Source organism: Dermacentor silvarum, chromosome 9, assembly GCF_013339745.2.
Source record: "Dermacentor silvarum isolate Dsil-2018 chromosome 9, BIME_Dsil_1.4, whole genome shotgun sequence".
Taxonomy (NCBI): Eukaryota; Metazoa; Arthropoda; class Arachnida; order Ixodida; family Ixodidae; genus Dermacentor; species Dermacentor silvarum.
The window spans coordinates 4960590-4982147 of record NC_051162.1 but is presented as its reverse complement, the minus strand read 5'-3'; the positions used below and the strand labels follow the sequence as shown (position 1 = coordinate 4982147).

At 50.0% G+C, this 21558-nt stretch overlaps 1 protein-coding gene across 1 annotated transcript in view; it reads left to right on the top strand.

The window, feature by feature from the left end:
• LOC119465109 (WD repeat and HMG-box DNA-binding protein 1-like) overlaps window positions 1–21558 on the top strand; it is a 546382-nt gene that overhangs the window by 223893 nt on the left and 300931 nt on the right. Inside the window, exon 7 of the mRNA XM_037725912.2 lies at window positions 18385–18437. Within this exon, the coding sequence (XP_037581840.1) occupies window positions 18385–18437 (53 nt within the window). The remainder of the gene's footprint in view (window positions 1–18384; window positions 18438–21558) is intronic.

Below are 21558 nucleotides of genomic sequence, written 5' to 3'. Positions count from 1 at the left end.
TGAACTAGCATCGTGCGAAAAACGCCGATTGTGACAGCCTGCAGAAAACCGCACAGGTAAAAACCCGAGCGATCTTTTGCCACAAAAATATATCATCGGACTCACCTATTCATCTATCCGAAACTAACGCTCACACTAAATTTGCGCAGCTGCTCAGCGTAGGCACACGTTTTCCTGTTACCCGTCACGGTAGCTAAGTGGCTATAGCATCGCGCTGCTGATCTCGAGATCGCGGGTACGATAGGATGGAAACGCAACAACGATCGTGTACTTAGATTGATATGTATCTTAAAGATCCCAGGTGGCCGTAAATAATCCGGAGTCTCCACCTACGGTCTGCTTCATAGTTTAGGCCTGTACAACCCTTGGATTCATTTTTCATTTTTCAGTTTTTTTTCAATTAACATGGTTAAAGGCCTTAGGTCTTGCATGTATGCTGCCTTCAATCTAGCACATTTTTGACGTTTGCTTCATGTTGTTTTCGTGAAATACGTATAGACGCTACGACTGGACGTACAGCGCAACGACACATGTGCAGCTAATGCAAATGTACGCCTTACAGGATGGTAACATGACAGACCAAAGGAAAGGCAGTGCATGTACGTGTTTTGAAGTACAGGCTGTGTGACCAGTATGAATGCTAGAACCGTATAAAGCAGCGGAAAGAATTGAAATGCATATTTTATACATATATGTGGATAAGGATCTGCACATATATCTTCGAGACGTTTTTACAAAATGTTTTCTCGCCGCCTTAGCAAGATGATAGCTTAAACCAGCTTAACAAGATGCCTTCAAGCCGTCCTTGGCTAGACGTCTTCAAGACGTACATGTAAAGACGTTTTGTAGCGGTCTTGAATAGTTGTAGACGTTCTAGTTCATTTTGGCTGGTCGAAGACGGCTACAAAACGTCTTGTGTTCAGTGGGGTGGGCCTTCCTAATTTGGTTGCACCTGGGTTATTATAGCCCCTCTACCTCTCGGCGATGTTTTTTTTTTTTTTGCTGGTGTCAGACGCCACTCCATGCCTGAAAATGTAGTAGACTGGAGGAGGATTGAAACTTACGACCTTGAAATTAGAAGCTGGCTGTTCTACCTCTGCCCCACTCTGCTCCTTCGCAACCTGTGTACCGTCAAAAAACTTCTTTGAAGCCCGTTCGTTTGATAACCATGTTAGTATGGTTGGGAATTTCCCATACGCTGGTAAAGGTTACGTGATAAGACGTGACTCTTTTTCATGGTGTTTGAAGTAGGCGACGTGCGTACCATCGCAGAGCTTCTTCGAAGCCCGTTCGTTTGATATCCATTTCAATATGGTTCGGAATCATCCATGGGCCAGCGAAAGATACGTGAGGTCACGTGACAGCCTTTCTCACCTGGTTTGATGTTTGTAACGTGTGTTAACATTTGTAACGCAAAGCTTCTTTGCAGCCCGTTCGTTTAATATTCATGTCAGTCAGCATGGTTGGGAATTACCCATGGGCTGGTAAATGTTGCGTGATGCCACGTGACCCTTTTAACAGCAAAGCTGTTAAAGCCAGCCGTAATTTGTGGTTCGTATCAAGAACACGCACCTGCCGTTTTTAGACATTTGTATGACCCTAGGCGAGTGACATGTTTGCTGGCACTATAGGTCCTGAGTGCAAAAAGATTTACTCCCGTTCGATTCTGCGAATTTTAAACTTGTCAAAAGGGCTATAGCGATGACGTGTCTTCGGTCTGCGCTCATGAAGTCATGCGAACACACGATGGAAGAGAGCTTTCACTTGCAAGAATCGCGGCTGGTTGCAGCCGGCTTCCCTTCTTTGGTCCTTATCGCTGTGTCGGAGACGCTGCTCCAGAGGTTGAAGGGCGTTAGCAGAGGGTAAGGTTAGCAGCAGAGAAATAAGAAAAGACCGCTACTTGCATCGTGGTCTCGGACAACCTCAAATGGTTACCAATCGGCACGACGTGCCTGTGCTTTTCTCGGCGCCTAATAAGCTGTCAAGGCTCTGCCTCTCAAAGGGCCTGTGTGCACAAAGGAGCACACCAATGCTTTTCTGCGCTGTGCCGTTGGCACAGTCTACGAGATACCTCGGGTATTAAAAAAAATTAAATTATTGGGTTTTACGTGCCAAAACCAGTTCTGATATGAGGCACGCCGTAGTGGGGGACTCCGGAAATTTAGACCACCTGGGGTTCTTTAACGTGCACCTAAATCTAAGTACACGGGTGTTTTCGCATTTCGCCCCCATCGAAATGCGGCCGCCGTGGCCGGGATTCGATCCCGCGACCTCGTGCTCAGCAGCCCAACACCATAGCCACTGAGCAACCACGGCGGGTTATACCTCGGGTATGCGGCCGAGTATATATCGGCCAAACTGGACGTTACACTGACAACCGGTTAAGGCAGCACAAATTATCGATGAAAAACGGTACAGGTTCGCACTTGCCCTTACATTGTGCTTCGTATAGCTGCGAGCCGCAGTTTGGGGAAACGCGTCTACTAGGTAAGGGTCGGGGAACGCTGGCACGCGAATTGCTGTGGGCGTTTTTCCCAAAGAAAAAAAGTCGCAGTTTCACCCGAAAGGCGAAGCATCGATTGCGATAGCAAATTAGTGGACAGCTATACCAAATAAGGATAGTTGTTTTATCGGCCGTATAAAGTTGTAAATATTTGCTTACTAACTCAATAAGAAGCAATAAAACGACACCGACCAAAAGAAAAGCTAAAAATTGAATAAAATACGATAAAAGACGTTTCGGCTTCGCTACGGAAGCCTTGTTCACAATAGGGTGAAGGAAAATTCGTAGAAGCTTAAGTATTCTTCAGCACGTGACGCAAACAGCGCGTGTACGACGGGGGGAGGGTTCCCTCACTTCGATTGAGCGTGTGACGTGTTTTTTGTATTTCCAACGACTCCAAATAGAGCCGTGATTTCAAGTTTCTTCCTTGGCCGATAATTGTTGACTTTTCCCAGCCAATCTTGTGGCCCGTCGCATCCGTATGCTCGGCAAGGGTATTCGAAACGGTTCGTTTCTTTTCTACATCGTTCCTGATGCTGCCTCAGTCTCTGTCTAAAGTTGCCCGATTCACCGATTTATGCCTAGTCGCAATCTGCGCAGGGTATCTTGTAGACTACGCCAGGAAACGATTCTCTCGGAAGCTTGTCCTTACCGCCCACGAGTGCGTGTCTCAGCTTACACACAGGCACGTGTGCAACCTCAACGTCATAACTGCGCAGAACACGAGACAAGGTTTCGCTTATCCCAGGAACGTAGGGTATGCAACACGTTTTCTTGGTCGGGGATTAGCCGGTCGGACGGACAGGCGGCGTTCCACTGCATTTAAAAACGACGTGGGATAGCCGCTTGCCGAGAGATCGCCACGCACGCGGTCCAAGTCGGTGAAACAATCTTCTGCTTTGGTGCAAATGTGGTTCGTACGGTTGAACAGGGAGGCAACAACTGACCTTTTGTGACCGTCAGGGTGAACGGAGTGAAAGTTTAGGTAGCGGCCAGTGCGAGTGTCCTTTCGGTATACGTTGAACGAAAGCGTTCCATCGAATCTATTGTCAAGCACTTCCAAAAATGGGAGTCTATTGTCGACCTCCGTTTCTACTGTGAATTGGATGGCCTTTTCCTGACAGTTGAGGTGCGCAGTGAACGAAGTCAAGGCGCTGCGCCGAATCACGCAAAAACAGTGATCCACATAGCGCAGAAAAACCAAGGCCGATACACATAGGTCGCGAAGCTTCGGGCGAAAAGCGGTTCAGAACAAATTGTCACCGACATCAGCAAGGGTGGTTATGGGAACAGCGATTAAAGCGCGACTAGGTTTGGATGAAACAAGCATTGTGAAAGAAAAAAGCGTTTTTTAATTAAAGCGAGGCACAGTTAGAGTCATTCAACGAAAATAAAATTCCTAATCAACTTTACGTACGCATGGTGAGAAAAGAACAACTCTATTTTACATGATCATTATCAATAAATACTTTATTTCAGCGCCCACCGTAAGAGCGCCCACTGATAGCGGCGGGCGTTGATGCCGCTCTGACTTGCAATGCAATACAGCTCTTGAAGTGGGCAGAAAGGCGCGCTCGTAATGTTCACCTGTTACAAATTACAATACGCCCCGCTCACACGTGTTGCTTTTGCTTTTCGATGTTTGTCTGAATTTGGTGACGCGGGCAGTTTCATAGTTTCTTAGCCTATTCAGTCAACAGTAGTGAGTTACGACCATCAGATAATTGTTTACTTTAGTGGTTTTTGTGGGACAGCGCTGGCCGACAGGCTTGGCGTCCGACGAAAGGACGAGCACTCTATACCCAAAGCGTTCGTCGGCCTCCTAAGAAAGTATGTTCTGTGCAGAGATGCGATTTCGACACCCGTACGGCTGAACTTTTCCTGCATTGTTTTCCGTGCTGAAAGCTCAAAACGTCCATCAAGTCGAATGGCGGGGCATTTGAATATACAGCTCTAATGGCAGGCCTTCGAAAACAAGTTTCGCGCCTTTGACAACAAAATGACGTCACTTCTGTTTTTAACGAATATGACGTCAAATTATTTTTTCTTCCGACGGAAGTGTTCCCTCCTCACACAGATGGCGCTAAGCCTCATGAACCGCTGATGAACCGCCATGTTTTGAACGTATGGGATTCTATGGAAGCTTCGCTACCAGGATTATTTACTTTCGAAAAACTCTTGGCCTGGGACTGAAGGAAGCGAGTGCATGAGTTTCCAGGCATTCCATCGTCAGATTTGCAGCAATAACTGAGGCGGAGGCACCCATTGCCGTACCGTGGACTTGCCTGTAGAAGAACTTATCGAAGCAGAAGTACGTTTCCAAGGCAAAAGCAGAGGACCCTCTTGAGGTCAGGAACGTCAACGGGCGACCTGTCAGATTCTAGAGCAGAAGTGCATGCTTCCACAGCCATGTCGGTAAGGACAAGCTTCCGAGAGAATCGTTTCCTGGCATGGTCTACAAGATATCGTGCGCAGATTGCGACTACCCATAAATCGGTGAATCGAGCAACTTTAGACAGAGACGGAGGCAGCATCAGAACGATGTCGAAAAGAAACGAACCGTTTCGAATGCCTTTGCCGAGCTTACGGATGCAACGGGCCACTAGATTGGCTGGGAAAAGTCAAGAATTATCGGCCAAGAAAGAAACTTTAAATCACGGCTCTACCTGGAGTCGTTGGGAATACAAAAAATGTCACAGTTTCGCCCTAAGGGCGAAGCAATGAATGCGATAGCAACACAGCAATGTCATACGAAGTAAGGTGAGCGGCTTTGGTAGCAACAACACGCAGAACTGTTGTCGACGCCATCGGCGTTTTGCCCGCGTTAGCTCAAAATGCGTGCGGCGTTGGTGACTGTTGCTGGAGCCTCTGATATAAATAGGCACTTGGTGCCGCAGCTAAACGTCGCCTCCCTTCCCTCCCCCTCCCCCACGGCCTCTCGCGCGTCCGAAGAAGGCGCGTTTGCTCTACATATATGGTGATTGTAAAGGAGAAAAGAGACGCCTACTTCTGCAGCCCTTAAGCGAGCACGGCGCAGAACGCGCGTTTGTTCTCCGCCGTGCGTTCACTCCCCGTGAAAGACGCGCCCCTCGCGCCCTTTCACTCGCACATACAGCGTTCGGCGCGCGGCGACGATTTCATCTCCAAATGACGTCATACGGAACCTCACGGCGACGGCGACGGCGACGCCGACGGCGACGGCGACGCCGACGGCAGAAATCTGCTTTTGAGTGTCCATATAATTGCTATCGCAATAAAACAAGTTGTCGCAGTTTCACCTGAAAGGCGAAGCATCAATTGCGATAGCAAATTTGAAGAGAGCTATACGGAGTAATGATAGCAGCTTCATCAGCTGTATAAACTTGGACATGCAGCAGCACCGGCAACACGCAGAACTGTTGTCGACGCCGTCGGCGTTTTGCCCGCGTTCGCTCAAAATGCGTGCGGCGTTGGTGACTGTTGCCGGAGCCTCTGATATAAAAAAATGTCACAGTTTCGCCCTAAGGGCGAAGCAATGAATGCGATAGCAACACAGCAATGTCATACGAAGTAAGGTGAGCGGCTTTGGTAGCAACAACACGCAGAACTGTTGTCGACGCCATCGGCGTTTTGCCCGCGTTCGCTCAAAATGCGTGCGGCGTTGGTGACTGTTGCCGGAGCCTCTGATATAAATAGGCACTGCGTGCCGCAGCTAAACGTCGCCTCCCCCACGGCCTCTCGCTCGTTGGAAGAAGGCGCGTTTGCTCTACATACATGGTGATTGTGAAGGAGAACAGAGACGCCTACTTCTGCAGCTAACCACTTACCAGCCCTTAAGCGAGCACGGCGCAGAACGCGCGTTTGTTCTCCGCCGTGCGTTCACTCCCCGTGAAAGACGCGCCCCTCGCGCCCTTTCACTCGCACATACAGCGTTCGGCGCGCGGCGACGATTTCTTCTCCAAATGACGTCATACGGAACCTCACGGCGACGGCGACGGCGACGCCGACGGCGACGGCGACGCCGACGGCAGAAATCTGCTTTTGAGTGTCCATATAATTGCTATCGCAATAATAGGCACTTGGTGCCGCAGCTAAACGTCGCCTCCCCCACGGCCTCTCGCGCGTCGGAAGAAGGCGCGTTTGCTCTACATACATGGTGATTGTGAAGGAGAACAGAGACGCCTACTTCTGCAGCCGTTAAGCGAGCACGGCGCAGAACGCGCGTTTGTTCTCCGCCGTGCGTTCACTCCCCGTGAAAGAGGCGCCCCTCGCGCCCTTTCACTCGCACATACAGCGTTCGGCGCGCGGCGACGATTTCTTCTCCATTGACGTCATACGGAACCTCACGGCGACGGCGACGCCGACGGCAGAAATCTGCTTTTGAGTGTCCATATAATTGCTATCGCAATAAAAAAAAAAACATGTTACACGCTCAATGGAAGTGAGAGAACCCTTCCCCGTGTACACGTGCTGTTTGCTTCAAGTGCTAAAGAATACATAAGCTTCCGCGAATTTCCCTTCACGCTATTGTGAACAAGGCTTCCGTAGCGAAGCCGAAACGTCTTTTATTCAATTTTTAGCTTTTTTTTGGTCGGTGTATGTCGTTTTATTGCTTCATGTTTCATCCCGACCAGACAGGCTTCCATGGAACCCTCGACTTCACTAACTAAATAAACGAGCACGGTGTCACGCGCGCACAGGTAAACATGAACACATGTCGTTCGAAGACTGCCGGAGCTCGTCAAAACGCTGGAGTGATAAAGCGCGCCAGCGGTAGCGAGCAAATTGACCTTCGCGATGGCTCTCGCTTCAACGCGAACTAAACGTCGAAAGCGCATATACGATGCTACCGGCACTTGGCGAATGCACTTTGGCCCATCGCAGATCGCTTTCAATGTGAGGCTCCCGCGCTCGCCCTCTTTGGTCGCGTCGCAGATCGCTTTCATGATAGCTCCATGAGCAGCAGCCGCGTAAGCAGAACGCACCCTCCCACCCCCTCCCGCCTCCGTGGCCTTCTCCCCGTTCCTTGCGTGTGAACGAAGACCGTGCGCTTCCGGCCGCCTTCCTCTCTCGCGTGCGCGAGATTAGGCTGCGGTTGCCGGCTCACCCTCGGACGCTTTCACTCGCACACACAACGCACGTTGTGCCGCGACGATTTTATCGCCGTTAGACTTTATACGGAATATCACTACGACGGCGACGGCAAAAAAGTTGTCGCCGTTTCACCTGAAAGACGAAGCATCAATTGCGATAGCAAATTTGTAGAGAGCTATACGGAGTAATGATAGTAGCTTTATCAGGTGTATACCCTTGGACATGCAGCAGCACCGGCAACACGCAGAACTGTTGTCGACGCCGTCGGCGTTTTGCCCGCGTTCGCACAAAATGCGTACGGCGTTGGTGACTGTTGCCGGAGCCTCTGATATAAATAGGCACTTGATGCCGCAGCTAAACGTCGCCTCCCTTCCCTCCTCATCCCCCCCTCCCCGCCACGGCCTTTCGTGCGTCGGAAGAAGGCGCGTTTGTTCTACATATATGGTGATTGTAAAGGAGGAAAGAGACGCCTTCTTCTGCAGCCCTTAAGGAAGCACGGTGCAGAACGTGCGTTTGTTTTCCGCCGTGGGTTCACTCCACGTGAAAGAGCGCGTCCCTCGTGCCCTTTCACTCGCACAAACAGTGTTCGGCGCGCGGCGACGTTTGGCGCTGAGCCGTGCTCCCTCAAGGGCTGCAGAAGATAGCGCCAACCTTTCCCTTTCCCTCAAGAACCACTTATCATCATCGGCGACGATTTCATCTCCACTGACGTCATACGGAACCTCACGACAACGGCGACGCGACGGCGACGCCGACGGCAGAATTCTGCTTTGGAGTGTCCATATAATTGCTATCGCAAGAAAATGCGCTTGGAGTGTCCATATAATTGTTATCGCAATAAAAGGGCGATGCTTGTGTCATTGTCGCGTCGGTCTCATTGCACAATAATGAGTACCAATTTTTAGATGCACTGTGGTGATTTGTAAAATGTTTTTTTTCTGCCCATGCTTGTGCGCATGGTTTTCTGCGCATGGTTCTGCGCATGCCAATCCTGCGAGTATAAGATATGGGCGTTTCTATGTAATAAATTCAGTTGCAAGTTGGCACTCTTTCTGTCGCTTCTTGCCTTTTAGTTTTGTTGCGCCAGAACCACATTTCAAGCATGAACCAACTAGGCCAACATCGCATTCTGCTGTGCACCATCACATAGTTTTTGCGATTCCCGTTCGTTTGATATCCATGTCAGCATGGTTGGGACTGACCCATGGGCTGGTAAATGTTACGTGATCATACGAAGCTTGAGCATGTGATCGAACGTTTGGCGAGCCAAACGGAGCTTCTCAGGGGACATGCGACGTGGTGTGTCATGGACGGGAGGACCATTCGTAGTTATATGATGGAGCATGTCATGCTGAGCCGCAGTGTCCGCCTTTGCTTGGCGCGTAAGTTCTGGAAACTTATTCAGTATTGCCACAAAGCGAGATGTTCCGGTTGGCCCGACCAAGGTAGGGCTTAATGAGGGGTGTCTTGAGGGCTTGCTTGAACAGGAGGTGCTTGAACACAGCCAGCAAGGTCTGCGACACAGCCTGGCTGGCTGTGTCGCAGACCTGGCTGGCTTGCGACACAGGATCATATAAGCGTCGGTTGCGCACGTCTACCAAAATAGCAAAGTAATGGAGGAAATCGGCCCCGAGGATTCCAAATTTTACATCGGCAAGTATAAAAATCCAATGAAATGTTCTTTTTAGGTATAGGTTGAGAGAGAGCGAGCGATGTCCGTAAGTAGCGATCGTTGTGTTGTTTACTGCTTGTAATGGAGATGAGCTCGGGCACTTACGGTCAGCTGGAGACGTAGGGATAATTCTCACCTCTGCGCCTGTGTCTAAAAGGAAACGGACGCCACAACTACGTTCGGTGATCAAGAACACTGAGGGGCGACTTTCCGTCGCTAATGCAGCATTGGTCGCCCTCAATGCTGGCCTCTGACGTTTCCCGGACATTCACAGGGCGCAACGCATTTGCGCGCAGCATCGCAATGTTTCCTGTGGTACCAGCACCAACGCAGTCGCGGCTGCTGTAGCGGTGCGACGCGCTGCTTCAGAGGGCGCGAGGTGCGTGCCCGCAAAGCTGCCAGTGTGAGGCGCGCGATCTTTTTACGAAGCTTGAGGTTGGGAGAGGGGGCACTCCGCACTTACACGTTAGCGGGTTGTGGCTGCCATGATAGTGTCAGCGATGGCGGCCATCTTGCCGATATACTTTTCAGTCACTGTAGCAAGCGCCACGCGCACGTTGTTGGGCGGACGCTGAAGAAATATCTCGCACAGCGACGTGCTGTCGAAACCTGTAATGCTTCCCACAAGACGCTGCATGTGGCGCAGTAGGTGAGATAGTGTGCGGTCGCCAAGGTCCGTGTCGTTCAGGAGCTGCCGTAACCGTCCGGGTTCGGATAATGTGAGGCGTCAAATGAGTGTCGCCCTCAAAGTTTGGTAGGTGTTCCCCGCAGGAGGAGCGAGAAGCGAATCGCAGACCTGGCTTGCTGTAGCTGGCGGCGAGCTACTCACGATGTTATGGTAGCGCGTAAGGTCGGTTGTGATGCGCCCGGCAGCGAATTGTGCCTCGACTGAACCAGAGCTTAGGGTGGGTGGGCCAAAAGGGGGGCAGCTTCAATTGAACTGCAGACACGGCAGGCGCGTCGGAGTCGCTGTGCGTGTTCATGTTGCGTCACCATTGTGGGTTGCTGGCGCGGGTGAAGAGCAATGAAAACGTGAGCGATGAGTTCCAAACAAAAACTAAACTGTTTATTCTCTCACAAGGCGCGTTGCCCAACAGACTTGCCTGTCAGGTGCATAACCATGGTGTCACCATGTGGCGCTATAAACTATCAATTGAAACGCGCGTCAGTTATAGCGGAAGGCGTTCACTACAATGTCTTCCTAAAATGCGATCCGTTCGTAAAGGTTGAGCCATTTGTCGACGTCAACCCCATCCTGGCCGGAAAGCACGCCAGGATCACGAGCAGGAGGCAGAACGATGTAGGTCGGAGCCACGGGAGGGGCAGGGGGTGAAGACGATGTGCCTGCACCGACTGACATGTTCGCAAGCGTGATGAGGCGGCCGTTGCGGAGCTCCGTGATCTAAAGAGGGAACTACCCCGCACCTCCACCAAAAAGATGTTACGTAAAACGACACAAGGCGGGACTATTTACACTGTATTTACAGTATGGGAGAGACACAGTAGCCAAGATGGTGGACAGCCACCAGCACCAGAGAGAGCCGTCTTCTTCGTTGTCTGCACCAGGCTGAATGTCTCTCTCGTAGCATTACCCCCGGCGGTGGAAGCGCCGTCTCGGCGCACTTCACACATTGTCGTTAGGAGGAGGGCGGTAGGCTTTCAGTCTGCTGACGTGAACTATGTCAATGGGAGCGATCGCAGGCGGTAAAGTCGGAGAGACGGGAACAATCTCGTAGGTGACGTCCGTGACCTGGCGGACGATTCGGTAAGGACCCGTGTATCGAGATAACAACTTTTTTCGGATAAGCCAACACGACGGAAGCCACAGGAGAACTAAGGCACCGGGTGAGAAGCGAACGTCGTGATGCCGGCTGTCAGAGAGGCGCTTCTGGGTCGCTTGCGAGGCCAACAGCCTAGAGCGGGCGATCTGACGCGCGTGATCGGCACGAGCGATGGCATCACGTGCATATTCGCTAGGCGGCGCGGCAGCAGCCGGTAGTAGGGTGTCCATTGGTAACGTCGGTTCACGGCCAAAAAGCATATAAAAGGGCGAATAACCGGCGGTATCGTGACGCGATGAATTGTACGCTAAGGTCACGTAAGGTAACGCCAGGTCCCAGTCACGGTGGTCAGCTGAAACATACATTGAGAGCATGTCCGTGAGGGTGTGATTTAGTCGCTCGGTGAGGCCATTGGTTTGGGGATGGTAGGCAGTGGTCAACTTGTGCTGCATTGAGGAGGAGCACAATAGATCGTCGATTACTCGTGATAAAAATGCGCGGCCTCGATCTGTGAGCAATTGGCTAGGGGCGCCATGGTGCAGAATAACATCGTGCAGCAAGAAATCGGCAACGTCAGTAGCACTGCTGGTGGGGAGCGCTCGAGTGATTGCATACCTGGTCGCATAATCGATAGCAACGGCGACCCACTTGTTGCCGGACCGTGACTCAGGAAAAGGACCGAGAAGGTCCAAACCAACACGGAAGAATGGTTCGGTCGGGAGGGAGAGCGGCTGAAGCAGTCCAGCCGAGGGTGCGGCAGGACGTTTCCGACGTTGGCATTTGTCGCAGGAGGTCACGTAACGTCGAACAGACCGGGCGAGACCGCGCCCAAAGAAGCGGCGCCGGACACGGTCGTACGTGCGGGACACACCAAGGTGACCAGCAGTTGGTTCGTCGTGAAGCTCACGCAGTACCGTTGAACGCAGCTGTTTAGGCACAACGAGAAGCAGCTCAGGGCCATCTGATTAGACGTGACGACGGTAAAGTGTGCCATTCACGAGGACGAACGTGCGCAGTGAGGCAACGTTAGGTGCGGATTCCAGCCGATCAATGAGCGATCGCAAAGAAGCATCACGGCGTTGTTCGTCGCCAATCTGGAGAAACTGAGACATAGACATAACGCACGGGGTTAGTTTCGATGTCCGGTCCCTCTGGTTGGTCAACAGGGTAGCGGGACAAGCAGTCCGCGTCCAGATGGAGGCGGCCAGACTTGTAGGTAACTGAGTAAGAGTACTCCTGAAGTCGCAGCGCCCAACGACCAAGTCGTCCAGTAGGATCGTTCAGTGAAGAAAGCCAACAGAGAGCGTGATGATCGGTGAGAACACGGAAAGGGCGGCCATACAAGTACGGACGGAGTTTCGAAACCGCCCAGACAAGGGCAAGACATTCCCGTTCCGTAATAGAGTAATTGCGTTCAGATTTCCATAGGAGACGGCTTGCGTACGCAATAACATGGTCAGCGCCTCGTTGGTTTTGGGCTAACACTGCACCGATGCCGTGACCACTAGCATCTGTGCGCACTTCCGTGGCAGCAGCTGGGTCGTTAGGGCGGCGATGAGCTCAGAGAAGGCGTCAGCTTGTAGAGGACCCCAACAAAACGGGACGTCTTGTTTGAGAAGGTCAGTGAGTGGACGTGCGAGCGCCGCAAAGTTTTTCAGAAAACGGCGAAAGTAGGAACAAAGCCCCACGAAACTACGAACGTCATGGACAGACCGTGGAACGGGGAAGTTCGTGACAGCGTGTAACTTCGCTGGGTTCGGTCGGACACCGGAAGCGTCAACGAGGTGGCCGAGGACAGTAATTTGACGAAGAGCGAAGTGGCACTTCGAGGAATTTAGCTGGAGGCCAGCTCGTCGGAAGATTGCTAGAAGGGTCGAAAGGCGCTCTAGATGTGTTGCGAAAGTGGGGGAGAAAATTATCACGTCGTCCAGGTAACATAAACACGTCGACCATTTAAATCCTTGAAGCAGTGTGTCCATCATTCTCTCAAACGTGGCTGGCGCGTTGCAGAGACCGAAATGCATGACCTTGAATTGGTTAAGGCCGTCAGGGGTCACGAAGGCGGTCTTCTCGCGATCCAGGTCGTCTACAGCGATTTGCCAGTAGCCAGATCGAAGGTCCAGGGATGAAAAGAAGGTGGCACCATGGAGGCAGTCGAGGGCGTCGTCAATACGTGGAAGAGGGTACACGTCCCTCTTAGTGATTTTGTTGAGGTGCCGATAATCAATGCAGAAACGCCAGGAACCGTCTTTCTTCTTTACTAATACGACGGGAGAGGCCCAAGGACTAGATGATGGTTCGATGATGTCCTTCGCAAGCATTTTAGCCACTTCTTTTTGAATCACTTGGCGCTCTGTTGCGGACACACGGTAAGGTCGACGGCGAATGGGCAAAGAGTCGCCAGTGTTGATTAGGTGGGCGACAATCTTAGTCTGGCCCAGGGGTCGATCACGAATGTCGAAAATGTCGCTGTATGAGGCCAAAGCGCGGCAAAGAGCGTCGGCATGGTCAGGCGAAAGGTCTGATCCAATCATGTTGCGAAAAATGCTGTCGTCGTAACTTGGTAACGGGGAAACTGCAGCTTCCTCAGGTGCAGTTATGGCGACAACCTCGACGTCATGGTCTGTTATAGCGGTGAGGTGGGCAAGCGACAACTTGTGGGGCAACACTTGGGGGGTCAGACCAAAGTTTAGTAGCGGGAGGAACACACAGTTATCAGCTAATGTCGCGATGGTATGTGGCACAGTAACATTGCGCGTCAGGCGGACGTCTGTAATCGGAGAGACGATATAGTCGCCGTCAGGAACGGGAGGGGTCGATGACAAACACACGTACGTGACGGCTCGTGGCGGTAGGCGAACAACATCGGTGGGGCTTAAGTGGCTGGCGGGCGTTTCGCAGGCATCTGATACAAGAGGAAGATCGAGGCAGAGCGTTTCAGAAGAACAATCAATTAAGGCTGAGTGTGCTGAAAGAAAGTCAAGGCCAAGGATAAGGTCATGGGGGCAGTGAGCAAGGACGGCAAAAAGGACAACAGTGTGACGACCGGCAATGCTCACACGGGCGGTGCACATTCCGATCACTTGAACAGCACCACCATCGGCAACACGTATTGTCTGTGTTGTAGACGGCGTCATAATCTTCTGCAGGCGGCGGTGTAAAGGGGCGCTCATAATAGACAAGTGTGCGCCAGTGTCGATGAGGGCGGTCACAGGAACATTGTCGACTTTGACTTCTAGGAGGCTATGGTGAGTGGGGAGCGTCAGTAGAGGATTTGCGGGGGACGATGGCATTGCAGCTTCACCTCCATAAGCTATCTAGTTTTCCTGCGGCGATCGTCCAGAGAAGGATGGCGAGGAAAAGCGGCGAGGTTGCGGAGAGCGGGATTGGCGGCGTTGCGGCGACGGGGAGCAGGAGAAGCGGCGAACAGGCGCAGTGGCGTTAGAGGGAAGAGGCTCGTGGGAGGACGACGAGTAGTAAGTAGGGGAACCAGCGGCTGGACGTCTGAAAGGAGTAGGGTACATGGAGGTCTGGCGAGATGCGTAGGTCCAACGGCGACGGCAATAACGAGCAATGTGCCCGGCCTGATGACAGGAGAAACAGACGGGCTGATCGTCGTGCGTTCTCCATTCTGCAGGATTGCGGAAGGAGACGGGAGAGGTGTAGGAGCGTCGAGCGGGTCCAGGGGAATAAGGCCGAGCGCCAGGACGAGTCAGTGGGCACGCTGATGGAAGGCCAAGATTGGCAAACTCCTGCCTGACGACAGCTTGATTGAGGGACACCGATGGCTGCGATGGGTCACTGGCATGGGTTGTAAACACGGGGGTTGAATAGGTGCAGGACAGGTGGTTTCAATCTCGCGACGAACAATGCGAGTAACGTGGTCACAGGTGGGCGGAAGGCGAACGGCATCACACGATGAAGTTGCAGCCGTATTGGGCAGCCGGGTGAATCTCTGGGTAATACGGCGGCTCTTCGCGTGTTCAAACCGCCGGCACTCTTTGATGATTGTGTCGACGGTATCAACGTTGGTATAGACGAGCAGGTTAAAAGCATCGTCGGCGATACCTTTGAGCACATGAGAAACCCTCTCGGACTCTGGCATGTGCTCGTCGACCTGGCGGCAAAGAGCGATAACGTCCTGAATGTACGAGACGTATGACTCGGAGGATGTCTGTGCACGAGTTGCAAGTTCATTCCGCGCAGCAAGCTGCCGACCAGTGCTGTCACCGAAAAGGTCGCGGATCTTCTCTTTCAAAGAGTCCCAGCTGGTAATGTCCGCCTCGTGTGTCTCGAACCACACCCACGGTGGGCCATCGAGGTAAAAAAGCACGTTGGAGAGCATAAGGGTCGGGTCCTACCTGCAGATTGGCGCAGATCCGTTCGTAAAGGTTGAGCCATTTGTCGACGTCAACCCCATCCTGGCCGGAAAGTACGCCAGGATCACGAGCAGGAGGCAGAACGATGTAGGTCGGAGCCACGGGAGGGGCAGGGGGTGAAGACGATGTGCCTGCACCGACTGACATGTTCGCAAGCGTGATGAGGCGGCCGTTGCGGAGCTCCGTGATCTAAAGAGGGAACTACCCCGCACCTCCACCAAAAAGATGTTACGTAAAACGACACAAGGCGGGACTATTTACACTGTATTTACAGTATGGGAGAGACACAGTATCCAAGATGGTGGACAGCCACCAGCACCAGAGAGAGCCGTCTTCTTCGTCGTCTGCACCAGGCTGAATGTCTCTCTCGTAGCAATATTTATCGACATTCCCTTCACCGATAAAAGTATATTCAAGAGCGATTTAACAACTCTTGAAACAAGGGATTCATGTAGAAAGCAGAAAAGGACGGTTTGATAAGCTTATTCATTGGGATACATAAAGAAATGCGATTGACAACGCTTATGCGCGGAGCAGTGAGCGCATGCACATCGCAGAAAACGTACTCTTACGCCTAGCACTGCTGCGGCACATCGCACATACAAGTCACGATTTTTGTCTTGCGAACACAATTTCTGACACCAAAAACGAGCGTTTGGGTGAGTCGGACGTAGCAGCCGGCAAAACAGTTCATATGCAGTAGCACATGATGAACGACGATGATATATAGGCAATAATACTTACCGCTGCTGATCGTATATCATCACTTTTCAAAAGGAATGACATTCACCACTCCGCGGCAATGGACCGCCATACACAGAACACACATAGGTAGAAATAGCCTACGCTGGGCGTGAAGAGAGCGGACGCTTATCCTTTAGGTGCCATTTATCTTATCCTTTATCTCTGCGGGTGCTATAACACTAGTAAAAAGCACACGAACGACAAAGTAAACTGTTTCTACCCGCCGTGGTTGCCCAGTGGCTATAGTGTTGGGCTGCTGAGCACGAGGTCGCGGGATCGAATCCCGGCCACGGCGGCAGCATTTTGATCGGAGACAAATGCAGAAAACACCCGTGCGCCGAGATTTAGGTGCACGCTAAAAACCACAAGTCGTTCAAATTAATATGGAGTCCCCCACTACGGCGTGCCTGAAAATCATATGGTGGTTCTGGCAAGTAGAACCCCATAATTTAAAGTAAACTGTTTCTCATGCGGTTGCAGCCTAGGCCTCGCATCCCCGTCTCGCTTCGAGCGAGCGTCATGTTTGCCATGAAGACATCACACCCTCTTGCATCAGCCAATGAGACAGGCGAGCGTGTAAATGGAAAAGGTGCGTACCTTTTTCAAGGCGGAACGTAGCACCTGAACGTCGTGTGGAACGGCTTGTGCGAGTTTCACCCTTTGTACATAGCTAAAAATCTCAGTGAGCACAGCAATTTTTTCCAGAACCAGCATGGATTTCGCCAGGGCTTCTCCTGTGAGACACAACTGGTTGAATTCCATTTCGACCTTGTGTCCGCGATTGATAAAGGATCCGTTGGTGGATTGCGTGTTCTTAGACTTCAGAAAAGCGTTCGACCAAGTCAGTCATCGTTGCTTATCCTACAAGCTAGCCCACCTTGGTCTTCCTGAAAATGTGTCTAAATGGCTGGAAAGCTACCTTTCTTCTCGTAGTCAGCTTACCGTTGTCAACGGCTCAAAATCATCATCAGTTCCCGTCACGTCTGGCGTACCGCAAGGATCGGTGTTAGGCCTCTTGATGTTCTTAATCTTCATCGATGACATATCAGAAGGAATCACTTCGAAAATACGGTTCTATGCAGATGACGGCGTTGTTTATCGCTCAATTGACACTCCAGCTGATATCGAAATTCTTCAATCTGATCTGAATAAAATTTCTGAATGGTGTAGTACCTGGCGCATGGCTCTAAACACAACGAAATGCAATTACATTCATTTCTCGAGAAAAAATCTAGACTCGCCAAGCTCCTATGCTATCAACAATGTCAGTTTACCGCATGTAAAGGAGGCCAAGTACCTTAGTGTATACTTTACGGATACCCTGTCATGGAATGAACACATAATAAAAACCGCAAATAAAGCCAACAGAACCCTTGCATTTTTGGCTCGCGCTTTCCATGCGTGCCCTGAAGGCGTGAAAAAGGTCCTGTACACGTCATACGTTCGTCCTATTCTCGACTACGCGAGTGTACTCTGGGATCCTTATCAACAGAACATATATTTGCTGTAGCGCGTACAAAATCGAGCAGCCAGGTACATAGTCGGTGACTATCGCCGCACAAGTAGCGTCACCGCTATGAAGACCAGATTGCAACTGCAGACTTTGAGCGATCGTAGACGGTATCTTAGGCTGAAGTTCTTTCATATTATGTTCCATGGGCGCTCTGGCATAGACAAAACGAACTACATGCTCGCACCACATTACATTTCGAATCGCCGCGACCATGCTTTTAAAGTTCGGGAGACAACTTCCAGAGGCAATTTGCTGAAGTATTCATTTTTTCGACGAATGGCATCTGAGTGGAACAGGCTTCCTGAAAACGTTGTAAGCATGGCATCTAATTCTCAGTTTTATAAGTGTGTTCAAGCTCTATAGCGCTCCTGTTACCTGATATTGTACTTGTTTTGTTTTCTGTATTGTACTTCTGTACTTGTTTTGTTTTATGCGGGTATCATACCTAGATACTCGCGATCTATTGCCTTTGTTTACCTGCTTGTAAAGCCTGGTTTCGTTTGTGTGACACTGTGTTTAATGTTTGCATCCACAAATGTATAAATATGTCTATATCCCCCCCCCCGCGTTAATGCTCGTGGAGCGAATGCGGGTTTTTGTAATAAATTGTAATAAAATAAAAAGTGCTATGATAATGTAGCAGAAATTCAAGTAGATATACCGCCAAATGTATGCAAGCTTGTTCGTAAGGATAAAATGGCATTCTTCTCGTAATGCAGGCGCCGAGGGAGTCCTTCATCGCAGGCGTTCTGGAATCCACCCAGACGATCTGGTAAGCGCGAATTACTGTTTCTGTCTATTATTGTTTCAGTTCCAGCTATGTTCTTTTACGGCCCGTTAAGTTTTTCGTGGCCGTCTTGTGAGTTGGATGCACCAAAACTTGTTGCTTTTTTCGGTGCGCACCTAATCGCTTTCGCATATATGTGCGTGAGAAATATGAAAGAAAAGACCCAAATTGATCTTAAGGAGGCGCAGTGTCTTAGCGCACGTGTACTGAGTAAAAGTGCCCACGGAGACGAGAAAATTCAACGAGAAAAATGCACTTGTGGCTAGTTTGAATCCTCTTATTAGAAATAATTGTTGCTTAAGTACTAATCGGCTCTTTCCTCTCATAATGTTCACAACCGTACGTAGGGATGTTGACGCTTCTCATAGTCTTTCAGTTTTCTAATCTATATGTTATACGAATCAATCGGCAAGATTGACTGCGCCAATGAATCCAGGTGTGATCGAAATTGTCGGTGTTATTAGCCTAATTCATAATTTAAAAATTCGTCATCGTCTATGCCCGATTCACTAAACTCCAAAATAGTCAACTATATTCAAGTTTCTCCTTTGTTATTTTGTCTAGTATATTTGCACAGTCATTAGAGTGATTCATCCTGCCCAACGACTGGCCAACGTGGTTCCAGTCCACAAGTCACGCCTATTACCAGCCGATCTCATTATAACAAGCATTCCCTGTAAATTATTAGAACCGATAGCATATTTTCAATTAGCAGATTTTTTTAGAACATTTGTCTTTTAACACGTCTCAGCATCAATTAAAAAAATTATTTTCATGTGAAACGGAACTCTTAACTTTCACTCACAACCTGTTTACAAATGCTGATCCAGGAATTGACACCGACTGTATACTTCTAGGTTTTATCAAAGCATTTGTAGCTATTTAGATTATTAATTTTCTTTCTAACGATGCGTTAGGTAATAGCTGTTCTTCAAGTCTTTCTGTGTAACATCTGGCGTACAGCAAGAGTCGGTTCTTCGCTTTTGTCGTACCTAACTGTAACTGTAACTGTTGGGCTGATTTGAGATAACCATTGGTTCGTGACAGTTGTGTGCTTGTAAAACTGCTTGTGATTGTGAGAGTTGTCCGGCCTACAATGCCGAGGGGCGGAGAAGGGAATTCTTGTGTGAACCGAATGGCTTAAAACGGGGAATTCGGCCATGTTTTGGGGGGAGAGCGATGGGTAGCGATGAGAGAGCCGGAGTCGATGACTCCGCAAGCTGTTGGCGAATTGTACATATGTAAATAAACGTGTACATACGGAGGAGTTGTTGCGAGCCTTGTATGCAACGTGTAGCCTGACAACGAACGAAAGATTGAGGGTTAGGAGCCCGGATCAACGAGGGTGCCATCAGGAGCGACAGACCAGCAACGGCCTGAACTCGAACGGCGACACCCCCACGACCATGGACGAAAACATAACTGGCGCAGTCGGACAGGATCGTCAAGGCAACTTTCTGCTACTCGGTGAGCGACACTCCGCTTATGCAAGCTCTGGAGTAAGCGGAACAATATCTTAGTGAGAAGTTCCGAAAGCTGCGGCTACAAGTGAGCGGGACGACATCTAAGTGAGAGGTTCCGAGAGCTGCGGCTCGACAAGTGAGCGGAACGACATCTAAGTGAGAGGTTCCGATAGCTGCGGCTACAAGTGATGCGGAACGACATCCAAGCGAGAGGTTCCGAGAGCTGCGGCTCAAGAAGTGAGCGGGACGACATCAAAGTGAGAGGTTCCGAGAGCTGGGGCTCGACAAGCATCAAACCTCCCCTTTACATGCAAAAGCGAAGTTCTTCGCTTTTGTTTATGTTGAAAGACGAGATAAAAAAATTCGCAAGGTAGGCTCGACGCACACAATTCGGGATAGGGAGAGTTTTAATTTATTCATTACATGGGGGGGGGGGGTTCAAGTGAGTACATCAACCTTATTACACACAATATAAATCGAAAACAAGAATACAAACAAGAAAACGCAACCGTGGGTAATATTAATCAAGATATCCAGCCAGAATACATCAGCTACCATCGAATACGTCGCATCAGCCAAACACATCGATGGCGAGTACAGCACATTTTATAAATAACCATTAGAACACTGATAACTTCATTGAAAAAATAAACAACACTGCATACATATTGCGTACAAAAACCGTAAATGAAACTAAGACAGTCAAATACAGATTAGCAATGTTTTTCACTTCGAAAATATAGTCCATGATGATGTAGGGCTGTTGAACAGACGGCGCCCATCCTGTCGATTTCCCTCGTACTGGTCCTCTTCAAAGTGTTTCTAAGTACAAGTAAAACAACAAAAGTGATTATTGGTAAGAAAAGTTGCCTTGTAAATACAGAGAACCCATTACAGTGCCTAAAAATAAATTTTCGCAAAAGTAATGCTGTATTACCTCGCTTCACATGTTTCGAAGAAATGCACAGGCTACAACAGACACCATGCCAGAAAGCGCCGAAACATTTTGGTCCCATGATGCCCCTTAACTCTACTACACCTGGGCATACCTTGCACAGACATTTAAAGACCGTCACAGTACCCACTACGATCGGCAATGAGCACGAATGACCATCGGCTTACGAGCACCACGCTACAAATATTTTCGTCTAAAAAATCAGCTATATAACGTAACCACCTGAGATGCGCAAGATATCTGCTGAGAAATCAGAGAAAATGACAATGCTTCGCTTGCCACGTACACAACTGCCGCTCTCCCCAGAAAAAGCACTGCGTTCCAAATAACCAGTAGCGAAAAAAAAAATTCTGGAAAAAAAAAGACGAGAGACACACGATGTTTGCTTCCCGTGAAAAAGTAAAATAGGGGGTTTACATGACGATTTGTAGCTAATGTAAGACTATTTCGCGGCGAAGCATTTTCGTCAGTCCTTCAAATAAGGGTACTACTCGCATAGACTGCGCCGATCAAAACTGCAAAAGCCTATGCGACGTGCGCTCGCATACCATAGGCTACTCAGACAGCATCGGTGCAGTGCTTAGTTCGTGAGCGAACGTAGGTACGTGAGCGAGGATCAGAGAATGCTTTCTTATTTAAATGAAAAACACGGTGCGATAGTCTAAACTTTCTTGACACTTACCTCGCA